This window comes from Megalops cyprinoides, chromosome 16, assembly GCF_013368585.1.
Source record: "Megalops cyprinoides isolate fMegCyp1 chromosome 16, fMegCyp1.pri, whole genome shotgun sequence".
Taxonomy (NCBI): Eukaryota; Metazoa; Chordata; class Actinopteri; order Elopiformes; family Megalopidae; genus Megalops; species Megalops cyprinoides.
The window spans coordinates 284924-300509 of NC_050598.1; the positions used below are offsets into that span (position 1 = coordinate 284924).

The 15586-nt window shown below is 45.7% G+C and overlaps 1 protein-coding gene across 1 annotated transcript in view; it reads left to right on the forward strand.

Moving 5' to 3' along the window:
* Positions 1-1178: 1178 nt before the first annotated feature.
* The window catches only part of si:dkeyp-115e12.6 (centromere protein F), a 28846-nt gene continuing 14438 nt past the window's right edge, over positions 1179-15586 (forward strand). The window contains exons 1-6 of the mRNA XM_036548364.1: positions 1179-2156; positions 4410-4579; positions 6793-6989; positions 9169-9272; positions 9916-9974; positions 10238-10511. Of these exons, the coding sequence (XP_036404257.1) occupies positions 4418-4579; positions 6793-6989; positions 9169-9272; positions 9916-9974; positions 10238-10511 (796 nt within the window). The 5' untranslated portion in view covers positions 1179-2156; positions 4410-4417. The remainder of the gene's footprint in view (positions 2157-4409; positions 4580-6792; positions 6990-9168; positions 9273-9915; positions 9975-10237; positions 10512-15586) is intronic.

Sequence of the window (15586 nt, forward strand, 5' to 3'; positions counted from 1 at the left end):
CGCCGAACCGCGTCATGGCTCATTACCATAAAGTTGCCCGGATTTCAACTTTAATCTGACGCCCACACCGGCCAAGACGCGCCGCCAACGGTCATGTCGTTGCTCGCAGCCGAGAGACGCTGGCTCACGTAGAAAATGAATGACTTCCGGTCGCTTTGACGCTCTCGCCGCTCCCGGTGTGAACGGATGGCTGGAATGTGAGGCCATTGTTGGAGGTGGACCCTACATTACTACCTCTACAGTGCAATGTAATGTAATGCAAATGGATGTAATATACAATGTGACTAGTGACATTTTGGAAAGCCACAGATCCGCCCAGACCCGGCTGGATGGGGACACATCTGCAGAGGTGCTCATTTTTCAAATTAATCTGATCACATTATTTCCTGTGTTAAATTAAAAGCAAAAATAAAAGCCAGGTTATATGAACATGTAAACATTTTTTATGTGTTGCTGTTTGCAAAGCTGTGATTGTGTCTTTTGCTTTCTTCACAAAATTTTGTTCTCATTTCTCAGAGATGCAGTAAATGAAATGACTGAACCGCAGAGTTCATTCTTCCAGGCCCTTTTAACCTGATGCACTATACTCATGCAATAATGCTTCTGACAGTAGGAAAAACCAGCTCTGCTTTTGGCTGTCCTGCAGAGGAGTTCAAAACCAGGGTGTAGAGGTGGCTTTGGGTTTTCAGTCCTTAAAAACATCTGACCAAAATAAAAGCAGTGTAAATAACATAAAATGCTGCAACAAGGTCTCCTTACCTACAAACGTATTTATTAATATATCACAGAACCTCAGAAAACATTTCTTGCACCTTCACATAGGGATGGGTGTCGTTAGGATTTTATTGATACCAATATCGATACTGAGACTGCTTATTGATACCAATAATTATCAGTACTCTTATTGATACTACTCTCCATAATTATTTATATATATTATTATTTTATTTTATATTATTGTAATTATATAATAATTACATAGTGTAAGCTCTCTGGTTGTCAGGACAGCTCACACTAAGTTCAAACTTAGGTTACCTAGCAGTTAGTGATTTATGCTATGCTAGCTATTGGCTACCGAGAATACCTAAACCAACTGGACTCCACTGTAGTGAAGGGCTGTAAATCTTTCACAACAATCCTGTGACATTCTGCTGTTTTTTCCTGTGTCATTTTCTCTCATCTAGCGATGGAGAATGGGTTGGACTTGGGTGTCTGACTTCTGCTATCCACTGATGAAGCTGACATTGTCTATGGGATTATTTAAAAACATAAATGAGAAGTGCTTAAAACCGATGCGAACTGTGTCCTGAGTTAGTAACTACAGTCTTATTCTTATAACGATAACAAGTGTTACCTTGACTTGAGAAGGTCGAGACAATTTCATTTTTAGATTGGCAAATCCCATCAGCATCAGAGCCGGGAGGCTGCACTGAGGACGTGGGTGCAGCAGCCGTTTTGCTAAAGCAGTCAAACACGCTGCACTGCTTCAGATTTATAGAATGTTGTATTTGTAAGTGTTTCATGAGGTTGCTGGTGTTGCCCGCTTTACACGCAACTACCTTTTTACATATATTGCATTTAGCTGCATTTTCATTAAATTTAGTAAAGTGAGCCCACACTTTTGAATGTATTGCCTTATCAGCCATGACTGGAGAGCACAGAATGACACTGCATTTGAAATGATTAAGGTTAGGGTAAGAGTTAGCCAATCAGAGGCATGCGAACGCTTTCGTCACACGGAGCAGAGCGTCCCTCCCATCTCTCCTGCTAATCAAATCTAGCATCAACCATTTGAAAATGCCAGCTATGTTAGAATAAATTAACTTTACATAAATACCAATAGCAGCACTGTTTGTCCATGAGCTTATCAATGGTACTGACCAGTCAGGAACCGGTACCAATTTAGTTTTGGTTCTTGATACCCATCCCTGCCTTCACAGTTGCATTGATGTTATGCTTTTTTGGCTGTCCCAGCAGCCTCTCGTATGATGAGTCACAGGACAAATCGCTGAGAGCGGTCAGCCATACAACCTCTGCCAACATACCCACCCCTATCCCTGGTGAAAAGAAGTCAGTTTTGCCACTGGGAGCTCCCTGACATCATCAGCAGACAATTTGAACTTGGACCATAGGGCTCAACTTGCGCTCAAGGAGAGGTTCGTAAGCACTGAGCTGCTCAAGAACTCCCTGAAAATACGCTTTTATAGCCTTGTCTCCCTGGAAGCGGTCCCTGCTCACACCTTCTCTCTGTACTAGCATTATCAAAGTCAAAGTCACAGTCAACTTTATTGTCAATTTTCCAATATGCACAGGACATACGGAGGTTTGAAGTTGCATTTCTCTCAGGCCCACGGTGACAATACAACAGTTCGACGTAACACGGTGACACTGAGAGACAAGAACAAGAATTTTCACAGATATACAATAAATACAAATGGCTCAATAACATAGACATAAATAAAAATGTGTGACATTAGAGACAGAACAAGCTACAAATGTTTACAGCAAGGGCATCAAGGCACATGGTAGGTTTAGAAATATAAAAGTAGAGGCGTTGCTGAGTGTTCTTAGCCAGTGATGTGATGTTGTTTGACCAGGAGAGGTCCTCTGTTATGTGCACACCCAGAAACTTGGTGCTGCTCACCCTCTCCACAGCTGCACCATTGATGGTCAGAGGATGATGCTGGGTGTGCTCTCTCCTGAAGTCGACGACCACCTCCTTTGTTTTCTTCACATTCAGGGAGAGATTGTTGTTGCTGCACCACTTGGCAAGTTGGCTCATCTCTGTCCTGTAGTTAGCCTCATCTTTGTTGGTGATGAGACCCACCACAGTTGTGTCATCCGCAAACAGCAGCGCAAAGAGAAGGGGGCTAAGCACACATCCCTGAGGGGCTTCAGTGTTCAGTATGATGTTGCTGGGTGTGTGGTTGCCGACCCGAACTGCCTGTGGTCTTCCAGTGAGGAAGTCCAGTAACCAGTTGCATAGTGGAGTGCTAAGGCCCAGGTGATCCAGCTGCTGAATTAACTGCATGGGGATGATTGTGTTGAATGCTGAGCTGAAGTCTATGAACAGCATTCTCACATATGAGTCCTTCTTTTCCAGATGGGTGAGGGCTGAGTGGATAGCAGTGGAGATTGTGTCATCTGTGGACCGGTTGGCTCGATATGCAAACTGGAATGGGCCGAGGGAGGGAGGATGGATTTGATGTGCTGCATGATTAACCGTTCGAAGCACTTCATTAAGATGGCCGTCAGTGCAACAGGGCGGTAGTCATTGAAGCTGGATGGAGATGGCTTCTTTGGCACAAGTATTATTGTGGTTACTTTGAAGCAGGTAGGGACAACTGCCTGGCTCAGGGAGGTGTTGAAGATGTCTGTAAAGACATCTTTGAGCTCCTCTGCACAGTCCTTCAGCACACGGCCAGGTATGTTGTCGGGACCAGCAGCTTTGCGGGCATTGATCCTGGAGAGGGAGCTCTATTATAGTATTATACTTAGTATTTGACGTGTCGCATGGCTAGTGCTGTGCATGTCATGCACCCTTTCTTTGGGCCCTGATGTTTATGTGCATGTGTGAATTTTATCCAGTGAATGTGTGTAGCTGCGCTTATGTCTGCACACGCGTATGTGCTTTGTGGATTGTCTGTCTCCGTGTCTGCTAATCCCCATTAGTTTGCCTGAGGGGCATGCCTGTCAGTGTGTGGAGTGGCTCGACTGAGCTTTGCGATTTACACAACACTAGATTCTCAGTCCTGTTTGTCCTCATTCCTTTTCCCACCCTTGCTGAACTTCCTCTATGGGCCTTGGAATTTTTTTATTATTATTCCTTACACTTCCTTTGTGAGATGATCTGAGAATGGGTATGTGTTCATAGTCTGAGCTCATTGATGATTCTTTGTGTGTGAGTGTGCGTGTGTGTGTGTGCACGCGCACAGTTTGAACTTGTTGACCTCTTTCCTATGTGTGTGTTTTATTGATTGTCACGGGTGTGCAAGCGTGGGGAGCAAGCCCTGCGGCAGTGCGTTGAGTGCTGTTTTGGCAGCAGCGTTCTCCAGCTGTAGCCCTCTGCCCCTGGAGGAAACAACCTGCTGCTGTGTGCCTTCCTGTTTCCATGTGTACAGAAATACACACCTGCGTATGTATACGCCACAGAGACGAATGCACTCCCCGACTGTAGCAGAGGCAGGAGTGCAGATCAGGTAACTGTGATGCACAAAAGATCAGGCCTATTTTTGGAATGTATTGCCTTGTGCTCACACACGGACATGGACAGTTGGCTATTGCAGCTGCTTCATGATTGGTTTATGGTGGACACTTATGTATGACTTGGTCGTGCCTCGGTTCCTCACAGCTCAGCCTGACTGCATGGTGAGGTCCTGACATCCTGGTTCTGTTTGCTGGCTGTTCAGACTCTGGGATGAGCTGGGCGTTGGAGGACTGGGTGGCAGGGCTTTCGGGCCGAGCCCTACAGAAGGTGCGGGAGCTGCAGGACCATCAGGAGAGGCTTCAGCGGGAGAGACAGCAGAGACAGGTGCAGCTGGACAACGCCGAGGCAGCCCTGAACAAGCAGAAACTGAAGGTAATCACACACTCATGCACCTTCGGAGACACTCACCCACATGTACACATACATGATCATACACACATACAAAGACACCCACATATACATACACTCAGGCACACACAAATATACACACTAAAAGACAAAACTACACACACATACATACATACATGCGCGCAAGCATGTGCACAAGTTTACAGGTGTGTGCATACACACACATATATACACTTTGGTCCATTATTTGGACAGTGACACAATTTTCATGATTTTGGCTCTGTCTGCAACCACAGTGGATTTGAAATGCAGCAATCAAGATGTGATTGAAGTGCAGATTTTCAGCTTTAATTCAAGGGGTTTAACAAAATATCATATAAACTGTTAAGAATTACAGCAATTTTTATACATAGTCCCTCCATTTTGGCGTACAGAGCCGTGCATGTGTACACTCTGTGTGTGTGTGTGTGTGTGTGTGTGTGTGTGTGTGTGTGTGTGTGTGTGTGTGTGTGTGTGTGTGTGTGTGTACACACATATACACTGCTCAAAAAATTAAGGGAACATTCAATCATCACAGTATAACACCCAGTCAATTAAATTTCTGGGGTATCGACCTGTCCAGGTAGGAAGCGTAAGTGATTGTGAATCAGATTCACCTGCTTTGGTGCAAATGAAAGCAATAACAAATGGACAGGAGAGGCAACAGCAAGACAACCCCCAAAAAGGAACAGACCATTTCTCTTTCCTGATCCTTCCTGACTGATTTTTCTCAAGTTTTGCATTTTGCTAGTGCTCTTGTCACTCCTGGGAGCATGAGGTGGTACCTGCAGCCCATTCAGGTTGCACAGGTAGCCCAGCTCCTCCAGGATGGCACATCCATACATGTCATCGCAAGAAGGTTTGCTGTATCTCCCAGCACATTCTCCAGAGTGTGGAGGAGATAGCAGGAGACGGGCCATTACACGAGGAGAGCTGGACATGGCCGGAAAAGGGCAACAACCCAGAAGCAGGACCGGTATCTGCTCCTTTGTGCGAGTACGAACAGGAGGAGCACTGCCAGAGCCCTACAAAATGACATCCAGAGGGCTACTTGTGCATGTTTCTGACCAAACTGCCAGAAACAGACTCCATGAGGGTGGCATGAGGGCCCGATGTCCTCTAGTGGGACCTGTGCTCACAGCCCAGCACCGTGTAGCTCGATTGGCATTTGCCAGAGAACACCAAAATTGGCAGCTTTGCCATTGGCACCCCGTTCTCTTCACAGATGAGAGCAGGTTCACACTGAGCACACGTGACAGATGTGAAAGAGTCTGGAGACGCCGTAGCGAACGTTATGCTGCCTGCAACATCATCCAGCATGACCGGTTTGGTGGTGGGTCAGTGATGGTCTGGGGAGGCATATTCTTGGAGAGTCGTACAAACCTCCACATGACTGCTGTTAGGTACAAGGATGAAATCCTCAGACCCGTTGTCAGACCTTACCCTGGTGCAGTGGGCCCTGGGTTCCTCCTGGTGCAGGACAATGCCCGGCCTCATGTGGCCAGAGTGTGTAGGCAGTTCCTGGATGACGAAGGCATTGATTACATTGGCTGGCCCTCACGTTCCCCAGACCTGAATTCAATTGAGAACCTCTGGGACGTTATGTATCGGCGCATCCGACACCGCCAAGTAGCGCCACAGACTGTCCAGGAGCTCACTGATGCCCTGGTCCAGGTCTGGGAGGAGATTCCCCAGGACACCATCTGCCGTCTCATCAGGAGCATGCCCAGACGTTGTTGGGAGTGCATACAGGCACACGGGGGCCATACACACTACTGAGCCACATTATGAGTTGTCGTGATGAAATTTACGCAAGTAGGATCAGCCTGTGCTTTTGATTTTTCACTTTGATTATCAGTCTGATTTTGAATCCAGCCCTCAATGGGTTGATGAGTTTGGTTTCCATTGACCATTCTTACGTCATTTTGTTCTCAACAAATTACACAATGTATATCAATGAAGATTTTCGACTTGAATATTTCGTTCGAGATCCACTGTGTGATTTAAGCATTCCTTTAATGTTTTTGAGCAGCATATATATCATATATCGTATACCATATATATAATATAATATACAATATATATAATATATGTAGCATTATGTTTAGCACATGTGCACACATATACACATGCACACATGCACAGTGAGGTTACAGATCAGTGCACGATACCTAGCAGTGCCCTCTCTCCCCCTACAGTATGAGGAAGTGCGGGCGGAGCTGGTTGGCGTGCAGCGAGACCTACAGAGCACTCAGGAGGAGGTGCAGGCAGGGGCACGGGTTCAAGACCGGCTGATTCAGGAGCTCCAGGTGAAGCAGGCCCAGGTGTGCAGCCTGCAGGGGCAGCTGGACTCTGCCCACTCACTCTCACACTCCCTTGCACAGGAGGTCAAACGGTAAGATGGAGACCTGCCTTTACGGCTCTCATTTAAAAATGCTACCAGTCATTTGGTGATACTACACCTGTGTTTGACAATGAAAATAAAATGTCTTGGACTAAGGGTGTACTCACACTAGGTCTGGTTGCCTTGTACCGTGCCCAAGCACGATTGTCCCCCCTCCCCACTCCCCTGCTGGCCTGCACTCACATTGTGCTTAACTTTCTGGGCTCGAGCACGCTTACGTCATCACGATGCGACTTTTTGTGTTGAAGAAAAGCGCTCTTGCACAGCACAATGGAGTTCATGACTGTACTTACTTTGTGGCTTATTTGGAGTCGTTTTGGGCGCAGTGACACACGGCCCTGTCATATGCCTTGTAGATTTATCGATTATGCAATGCAGCAATTTTCAGTTAATCATGCTGCATGTATGAGATTTTTTACGGAGGCAGTTGACGTTTTAGTCATTATGCTAAGGGACAGACCAATATTTTGTGTCAGGTTTGTGTCAGATTACAGTAGCCTAATCACAATAATGTTAGCTAATGTTAATCAATTGGGGCTACTACTTGTGTGTGCGCTACTGTCATTATTACAACAACAAACATCTTCTATTACTACTTAGTACACTTTTCAATTCAGTCGAGAATATTTGGATTAATAACGGGTCTGGTTGTCATCTTATTGATGAACCTGAATTGTAGTCAGCGAGTAAAGCTCCAAATTCCTCCCTCAACGTCAGCTGCCTGTTCTTAAAATCTTATATGCGCAGTACGATTAACTGAAAATCGCTGCGTTGCATAATCGATGCTAACTGGCTGGGGAGCTAACATTAGCTATCTAGCAATAGATTTCACAAACATAGCTAGTTAGCTAGCAGGCTATCTATCTGCACGATTGTTGAAGATTAGCTACTTAAACAGGTTGGCTGATTGGTTAGTTCTGTAGATCTATCAAAACATCATTTTGGAGGTAGCTCGCTTGTTATATTTATGGATGTCAGCTAGCTAATCAAATGATGGTTTAAAGGATTTATTATGATGGGGCTTGTAACTAACAGATATCCAGCTAACTGTTGCTATAATGGATATATTTGTTAAATGGGACAGTCGCATCAGTGACGTCATGTTTGAGTTACGTGCCCTGGCATGGTACGGAGCGAACACACTAGTCAAACGAACTGGACTTTGGGGGTCAAACGTGCTAGGGCACGGTACGAATCGCCTAGTGTGAGTACACCCTGAGACAACAGTATGTTCAGGTGGTACAGAGCAGGTTCTTGTGGCCCAAGGGTTGGTGATGCAGTTACCTGATGGAGCGCCACTGTTGTTCCCTTGGGCAAGGTGCTTAAATCAGATTGCATCAGTAAATACCCAGCTTTCTAAATGAACAGCAATGTTAAAGTGGTAAGCTGTTTAAGTCACTCTGGATAAGGGCATCTGCAAAGTAACTAACTGTAACGTAACATGGAACATAGATAGATAGATAGAGTACCTTATTTATCCCCAAGGGGAAATTCCAGTGTTACAGTAGCAATTCACAAAATGACAAAAGACACACATAACATACAGAAACACACTCAATGAGCACTGCAGAAGGACACCAAGGCAGAGGATAAAAAAACAGGTCTCTGTTCAAATCCAAAAGACCTTAAACAGAGGAGATATGAGGATGTTAGCAGTGGGAAGGGATGACGCACTGGACAGAACTTGGGGCATGGAGGGCCATGGAGGGCCACAACACTCTCAACCGTTCCTCCATTTGCTTTCATGAGGACACTATTCTGTGAGACAGAAGAAGAGGGGTAACGTGGTACTGATAATAATTTAATGGCTTTTTTCTGCATCTGTAAGCGGGGGAAGAAGGTGACAGATGGACAGACAGACTGTCCCACAAAATATTAGCAAAGTGGTGAAAGAATGGTTCTATCTGGTGTGTACCTTCAGATTCATATAGATTCATGTCAGAGAGATGGGTCTGTCTGATGTGTAACTTCGGGTTCATATTGTATAAATTTAATCTCTGCAACGCCAAAACATTTAAAATGCACATTAAACTGAAAAGAGAAGCAGATAGAGGTGAAGTGTTTTCAGGCAGTGTTATATTCAGGGCAGAGCAGGGAGTAGTTCCTTTTGTGTGTGCTTCGAGTAGGTCAGCCTTTCAGGCTGTGATGGGTGTGTCTTTGGTCTCCCCAGATTGAAGGCGGAGCTGGAGAAGCTGCAGAATGCCAGCAGCTCAGGGGACTCCGTGCTCTTTTCCACTCCCTACTGGAACATGTCCACCCCGCAGGAACACAACCGTAAGCCTGCCTGCTTGTTTTTCTCTCATTCGCTCCCCTCACCTGCCACCTTCCCTCTCCCTCACTCCTCCTCCATCTCTCTACTTTCCTGCCTTTCCTTTCCTCTCTCCCTTCACCCCCCTCTATTCATCACTCCCACCCCTCATCCTTTCTCCATTTAACTGTTCCTGTCCCTCCCCCTCTCTCCTCACCTGTCTCCTCCTGCCACCTGCCTTCCTCTCTTCTTTCACCTCTCTCCCTCCCTCTGCCCCTTTGTTTGCTGCTTTTCCCCCTACTCCCTACCCCCCTACCCCCACCCCCAACTCCTTCCTCTCCGTGTCCCCTTCCCTCTCTCTTTACCTGCCTTTTGTACTGATATGACCCTACACTTCATTTTTCTTGCTCTTCACATCTTAACCATGCTGTCCAGAAAAGGAGCTTATGCTTGAAAAACATGATAACCCACACTAAAAAATAAGTGTGAATAGACAGTGGAGTCCTTGTAAAGAATGCTGTTTTAAATGACTAATGATCTATAAAGGCCCGGTTTATAGTGAATATGGAAGAAGTATTCTTTTGTCTCTGGCAGAATTAAAGTTTGTATGTGAGCACCCTTAGTGGCCAGCCTATGTAAGTGATTCCCCCACCTCTCTCTGACCTGCAGGTTCATGGTGGGAGAGGGATGATGGACATGGAGGTGGTGCCGATGGCAAACATGTCAGAGTAAGTCTGTGTGCATGCCATACATCACTCTGCTCATATAGCTGCTCTGCCCCCATAGCCCCTCTGCTTCCATACGTCATTCTGCCCCCATAGCCCCTCTGCTTCTACATGTCACTCTGCTCCCATAGCCCCTCTTCTCCTGTAGCCACTCTGCTTCCATATATCATTCTGCCCCTGTAGCCCCTCAGCTCCCATATGCCACACTGTGCTGGCATACACTAGTATACATGAGGTATCACTCTCTTCTCTCTGTCATGTCCCAGCAGCAGCTACAGTTCCTCGACTGCAGCCCCAAAGCCGTGCTTGCTGGAGCATCCCCCCTGTTCCCTCGGCAACGGCATAGCACCCTGCCCTCCCGCTGCTCCAGCAGCCGGAAAGATCACTCCACTTCCTCTGGTGTGTTTCCATGGGAGCGAGAGGAGGCATCCTCTGTCTCAAGGGGCCAACCAGCCACCTTGTCGCCATCTGGTGGTGATGTACCTGACTATAGAGGCCACAGGGATTGTGGGAAGGAAGACCTCAGCAACGAGAATGAGAGTGAGTGACTTTATGTTGTTATCACTGCCTCTCTGATGACTCAGGACTTCCAGCCTGACAGATGTTGGGTAAAAAAATGTAGTAATAAACATAATAATGGTGATGAATTTCATTTATATTGCCTTTCAGAGATCTCAAAGAGCTTTGCAGTGATAGAGCATTGATTCACCTTTAGAAACACACTGCAGCTTTGAGGTTTGTCATGGGGTGGCCAGCACTAATGTACAGGGAATTTACCTGCACTGGTACCCGTGTAGGAAGTTAGTGACAGTGACAGTTGACAGTACTGTTATCGCTTTATTATAAGTGACAGTAAGTGACAGTTACTGTACTGTTATCGCTTTATTATGACACGTTTGCAGCACGTGAAACCTTATGGTGTACATCTGCTATATGCCTGTGTTTGCTGACTGTGCGTCTCTTTCACTATAGCCAACATTGTCTTTTGTCTGATGATGCATGCCTGGTGGTGTTTTGTGCCGAGACCCTGACTTAAAGCCTTTTTTAAAGCCTTTACCTCTACGTGTGAAGGAACTATGCTCAATTCAGGCGACTCACTCAAAACGGTGGGCATTTGTTAAAAGGTTGGAGGAGGGTCATGAATGTTTGGTTTTCAGCGCTGTTGAGTTTTTACATTTACATTTATTCATTTAGCAGACGCTTTTATCCAAAGCGACGTACATAGGTTACAGTTCTTTACAATGTTATCCATTTATACAGCTGGATATTTACCGAGTATGACTCGGGAAGGACTCCCAGACATTTCTCCGTTCTCGGCTGAGATGGACGGCATAGCGCTGCAACACGTGTCTTTCGGTTTAATTAAAGGCATTCATTTTTAAGGATTCTATTATTCTACAGTATTGTTGTTTGTACAGTCATGCGCCACTTAACATCCATTCAGACAACCTCTGTTCGCTTATACGTCCATACTTCCATAGGGTTATAATAAAGTTTCAAAATCCCGATCGCACTGGACGTAACTGGACATAGCGAAGGCAACGCTTCCCTCACGCAACACGTGTATCTCATGTCTCATAGAAATAAAGTAATTGCCCTGCCAGGTGTATAATGGTACAGTACATAGTATACCATATACTGTGTGTAGTATGGTGTTCGCACAACGTCCAAATCACAGAACGTCCTGTTTCACAGAGCATATCATGGACGTTAAGCGACGCATGGCTGTGTTGTTATTTGTTAATAAAAAACATTTTTCAAAAGCTTTGGTGTGTTTTATATATGTTTGTAATCCTGAGGGGTTTGGATGAACGATATCCTATCTATGCACTTTTTGTGACATAAGAGCTTGTGACAATTTTTCTTATCATGGATAAATTATAGACCTACATAAATGCTCATAATAATAGGCTCCGAAACCGAGACAACCCCTTGTCAAAGAGCTGTGAAACAGAAGCACAGAAACAGCATACTAGCTCCAACAAATTTAGGATTTGAGATTTATATTTATAAAATTTATATTCATTTCTTCATTGTCATTTTTCAGTACTCGCATACATTGAAATGAAATTTGTCCTCAGCATTTGACCCATCCTATACACTCATCGCCGTCTCTGTTGACGGAGCCGCAATATTTAAAAATGGTCTCGCGCCCCTCCGGAGGCAGAGAGAAGCATGGCATCCCATCCTTCCAGGGTGACAAACTTAGCTAGGGGTCGGTCGAAACCAGTAGACCCTCCGTTCAGTCCCAAAGCACGAGCTCTGCGATCGCGGCTACTTTTTTATTTCCCATCACCGTGATGTTCACTCTTGTGAGTGAGAGGGATGTCAGGCGCACAAGCTGAGATGGTATATATTTCCACATTTTAACAGTGCAATGAAAAAGTATAAATATAGTACAAGAACATGCTAACAAAATGTATTTTGCAGTTCGCCTTTATTGATAGCCTACATATAGCAAAAAAAACCCAGAATATCCGATTCCCAAAATTGAAAACCAAATATCTACCCAACGAATGAATATCCGAATAGTCGAATATTCGGATCTGTCTCTGAATGGGCACAGCTTATCTGTGGGTACCCTGCTCCATGGCCAGGCTATACTCACTGAGCCAGTGCTTCATTAGTATTTTTCTCTGTTTATAATAACTTCACTGGTGATTCTTTCAGGGTCTGTTTTCTTTTTAGGGTCAGATAGCTTGCTGATTGCTTTGTGTGTATTCCTAAAGGTGACTGTACCCTTGGTTATACATGCATTGTTTCGAGTTTTCCTTTGGCTTGTTGGTAAACAAAGCTCTGTGTGCAGTTAGATGTTTGAACAAAACTAATTGCCCTGCATGCTTTGTGTTTCAGTTTATTCTCTGCCAGGCCAGATTGGAATTTTCTGAAGAACATACTTTTAAATATTGCCAGGGCCCTACTCTGGCTCATGCACATGCCTTGGCAGTATTCAGGGTCAGTTTTCATTTTGTTAAGAATTCTTTAATAATTGCTGTTGTCTGTTGCTCTGTCTGTCTCTCTCACCCTCATGCCTGCTTACATTTGTAGCTGGGCCATGCGTGTGTGAACTAGCCCATCTGTGTGTTTCATTCCTGTACTCACACCTGCCCCAGGAAAATGATTTTTTCTGAATGTCTTGAGCTTTTCTATAATATGAGAGAGGATTCCCCAGCCCAAAGTGTGCTTGGCAGCAGCAGTGTGATTGGAATGGCAGATTCCCTGCACAGTGCCGGCCAGGCTGAGAGTCAATGGCAGAGCAGTGTTTGCTGAGTGCTTCTGGCCTGAAAGCCTCCTATTGTGCTCCAGCTGGTTCTTTCAGCTGCTGCTTGCGGTGATGCAGCGCTGTTGTCTGGGCCTGCCCATGCTGGGAGAGAGGGGCACGTTCATATTCGTTTGGAGGGAGCGCTTGCTGTAAATCCAGCGGTTACCAACACTGAGGAGGAAAGGGAGGGAGTGTGTCTCACTTGGGATGGCGATGTCACATGTGGCAGGGGTAACGCCCGTGACTGAGTGCTCTAGCTTTGGCTGGGGGCAGCCTCCCCAGCTGCAGCAATCTCATGCATAATAAACCAGTAATGGTTATGAAACAGGTTATTGGGCCTGATCTGATTTAACCCCATGTGAAATATTAGTATATAGGAGGGTTAGGCTGTGCGCAGAAAGAATGCAGTCGAGTGTGAGTGTGTGTGTGTGTGTGTGTGTGTGTGTGTGTGTGTGCGTGCGTGCGTGCTTGCGCATTTGTGTATATGCATTTGTATATGTGCATGTCTGTGAGTATGAGTGAGTGTGTTTGTGTGTGTGTGTGTGTGTGAGGGAGAGAGAATTTACTGTACATGGGATCATTCCATGACCCTACTTATCACTGGCCCTAAGGTGGTGCTTTTTATAGCGCAGTCCTCCTCTTATGCTTTAGCTGGTCAATACCCAATGGGCCACTGCCCTGTTCTCATTTTGTCTGATTTGCTTCGTAACTCACAGCTCAGGGAGAGGTATGTTAGAAATGCCATCACTTTTGTATGCTGCAGAGTGAAGGATGTGTGCAGATGCAGTGAGAGGCTGTACTGCATGTACACACCACACAGTGCATCCCTCGAAGATGTGAACTGGAGATCGGCACGGCAAGACTGTATATTTGTCTGCCTTGATCTGTGGAGCACATCAGTAACTGCACACATCAATCATTATTGTAATCATTCATTGTGTGTTATTTTAGTATTTGTGATGGTAATTATTGTAGTGTAAAAATCTTTGTAATCATCTAGACTTGTTTCCCGGTTTACCAATCCCTAACAGAGCCTGAGTGCGTGAGTGAGTGAATGTATGTGTGTATGCGTGTTTATGTGCATGCGTGTGTGTGTGTGTAACAGTAATAACACCAAGTACTTCTATGATGCACTCAAGCAGGTCTATGGTCCACAACACTCAGGAACTTCACCTCTCCCGAATGCAGATGGAACAACACTCCTCACAGAGAAGGACTAAATACTTGCAAGGTGGCCTGAACACTTCAGCACAGTCCTCAACCAGCCATCATGCATAAATGAGGAGGCAATTGCGAGACTGCCTCAAGTTAAAATAAACCATTCCCTTGCTTTTCCACCTTTCATTGAGGAGACCAGGAAAGCCATAAGCCTCCCCTCATCAGGTAAAGCTCCAGGGTCTGATGCCATCCTAGTGGAAATCTACAAGGCTGGAGGGCCTCGCCTAGTCGAGAAACTGACCAACATCTTCCAGTCTCTGTGGACATTAGAAGCCGTTCCGTAGGAGTTTAAGGATTTGAGGAAACGAGAAACGGAGGAACTGAGGAAACAGCAGGGCCAATATTCCCAGTACCCCTACCCTGCTTGCGAAGGCACAGCTCAGATGGACTGGTCATGTGATCAGAATGCCCTGCACGAGACTGCCAAAACAAGTCTTCTTTGGCAAGCTGAAAAATGGCAGGCGAGCGCAAGGTGGCCCAAAAAAGTGCTACAAGGATACCCTGTAAGCCTCCTTGAAAAGCTTTGGATTTGTCCTGAAAAGCTGGGAGTCTCTAGCTCAGGGCTGGCCTGACTGGAGAAGGAAAGTCCAGGAAGGTGCAGTACTCTGTGAGAGCAGAAGAAGCTCTTGTGCTATGTTGAAGAGGCAGCAGCGCAAATCTGCCAAGGAAGGACTTGTGGCTGCACTTTAGAGCTCTACATCCTCCCTGACCTGTCCAGTGTGCCACAGACAATTCCGGGCTCAGATTGGTCTGTTCAGCCATATGCGCACCCACCAAAACCCAACATAATGAGACGTGCCATGGTCATCATCAGCTATGATGGACGAACAAGAAGTGCGTGCATGCATCTGTGTGTGTGAGGCAGTGAGGAGAGAAGGAAGACAGTATTTTATTGACAATCCCTTGCAAAGACAGCAGCAGTTGTCTGTTGAAGTGAAACCTTGGCCTGGCAGAACTGTTCCAGCACATCCAGAATTTTCTGTAGCCCCTCTTTTGTAGGTTACAGCAGAACCAGGTCATCTGCATAGACCATGCATTTCATTTCAGTATCTTGTAAGATGAGACCAGGTGCTGCTGATTTTTCCAATAATTGTGCCAGTTCATTAATATAGATGTTATACAGGGTGGGGATTAG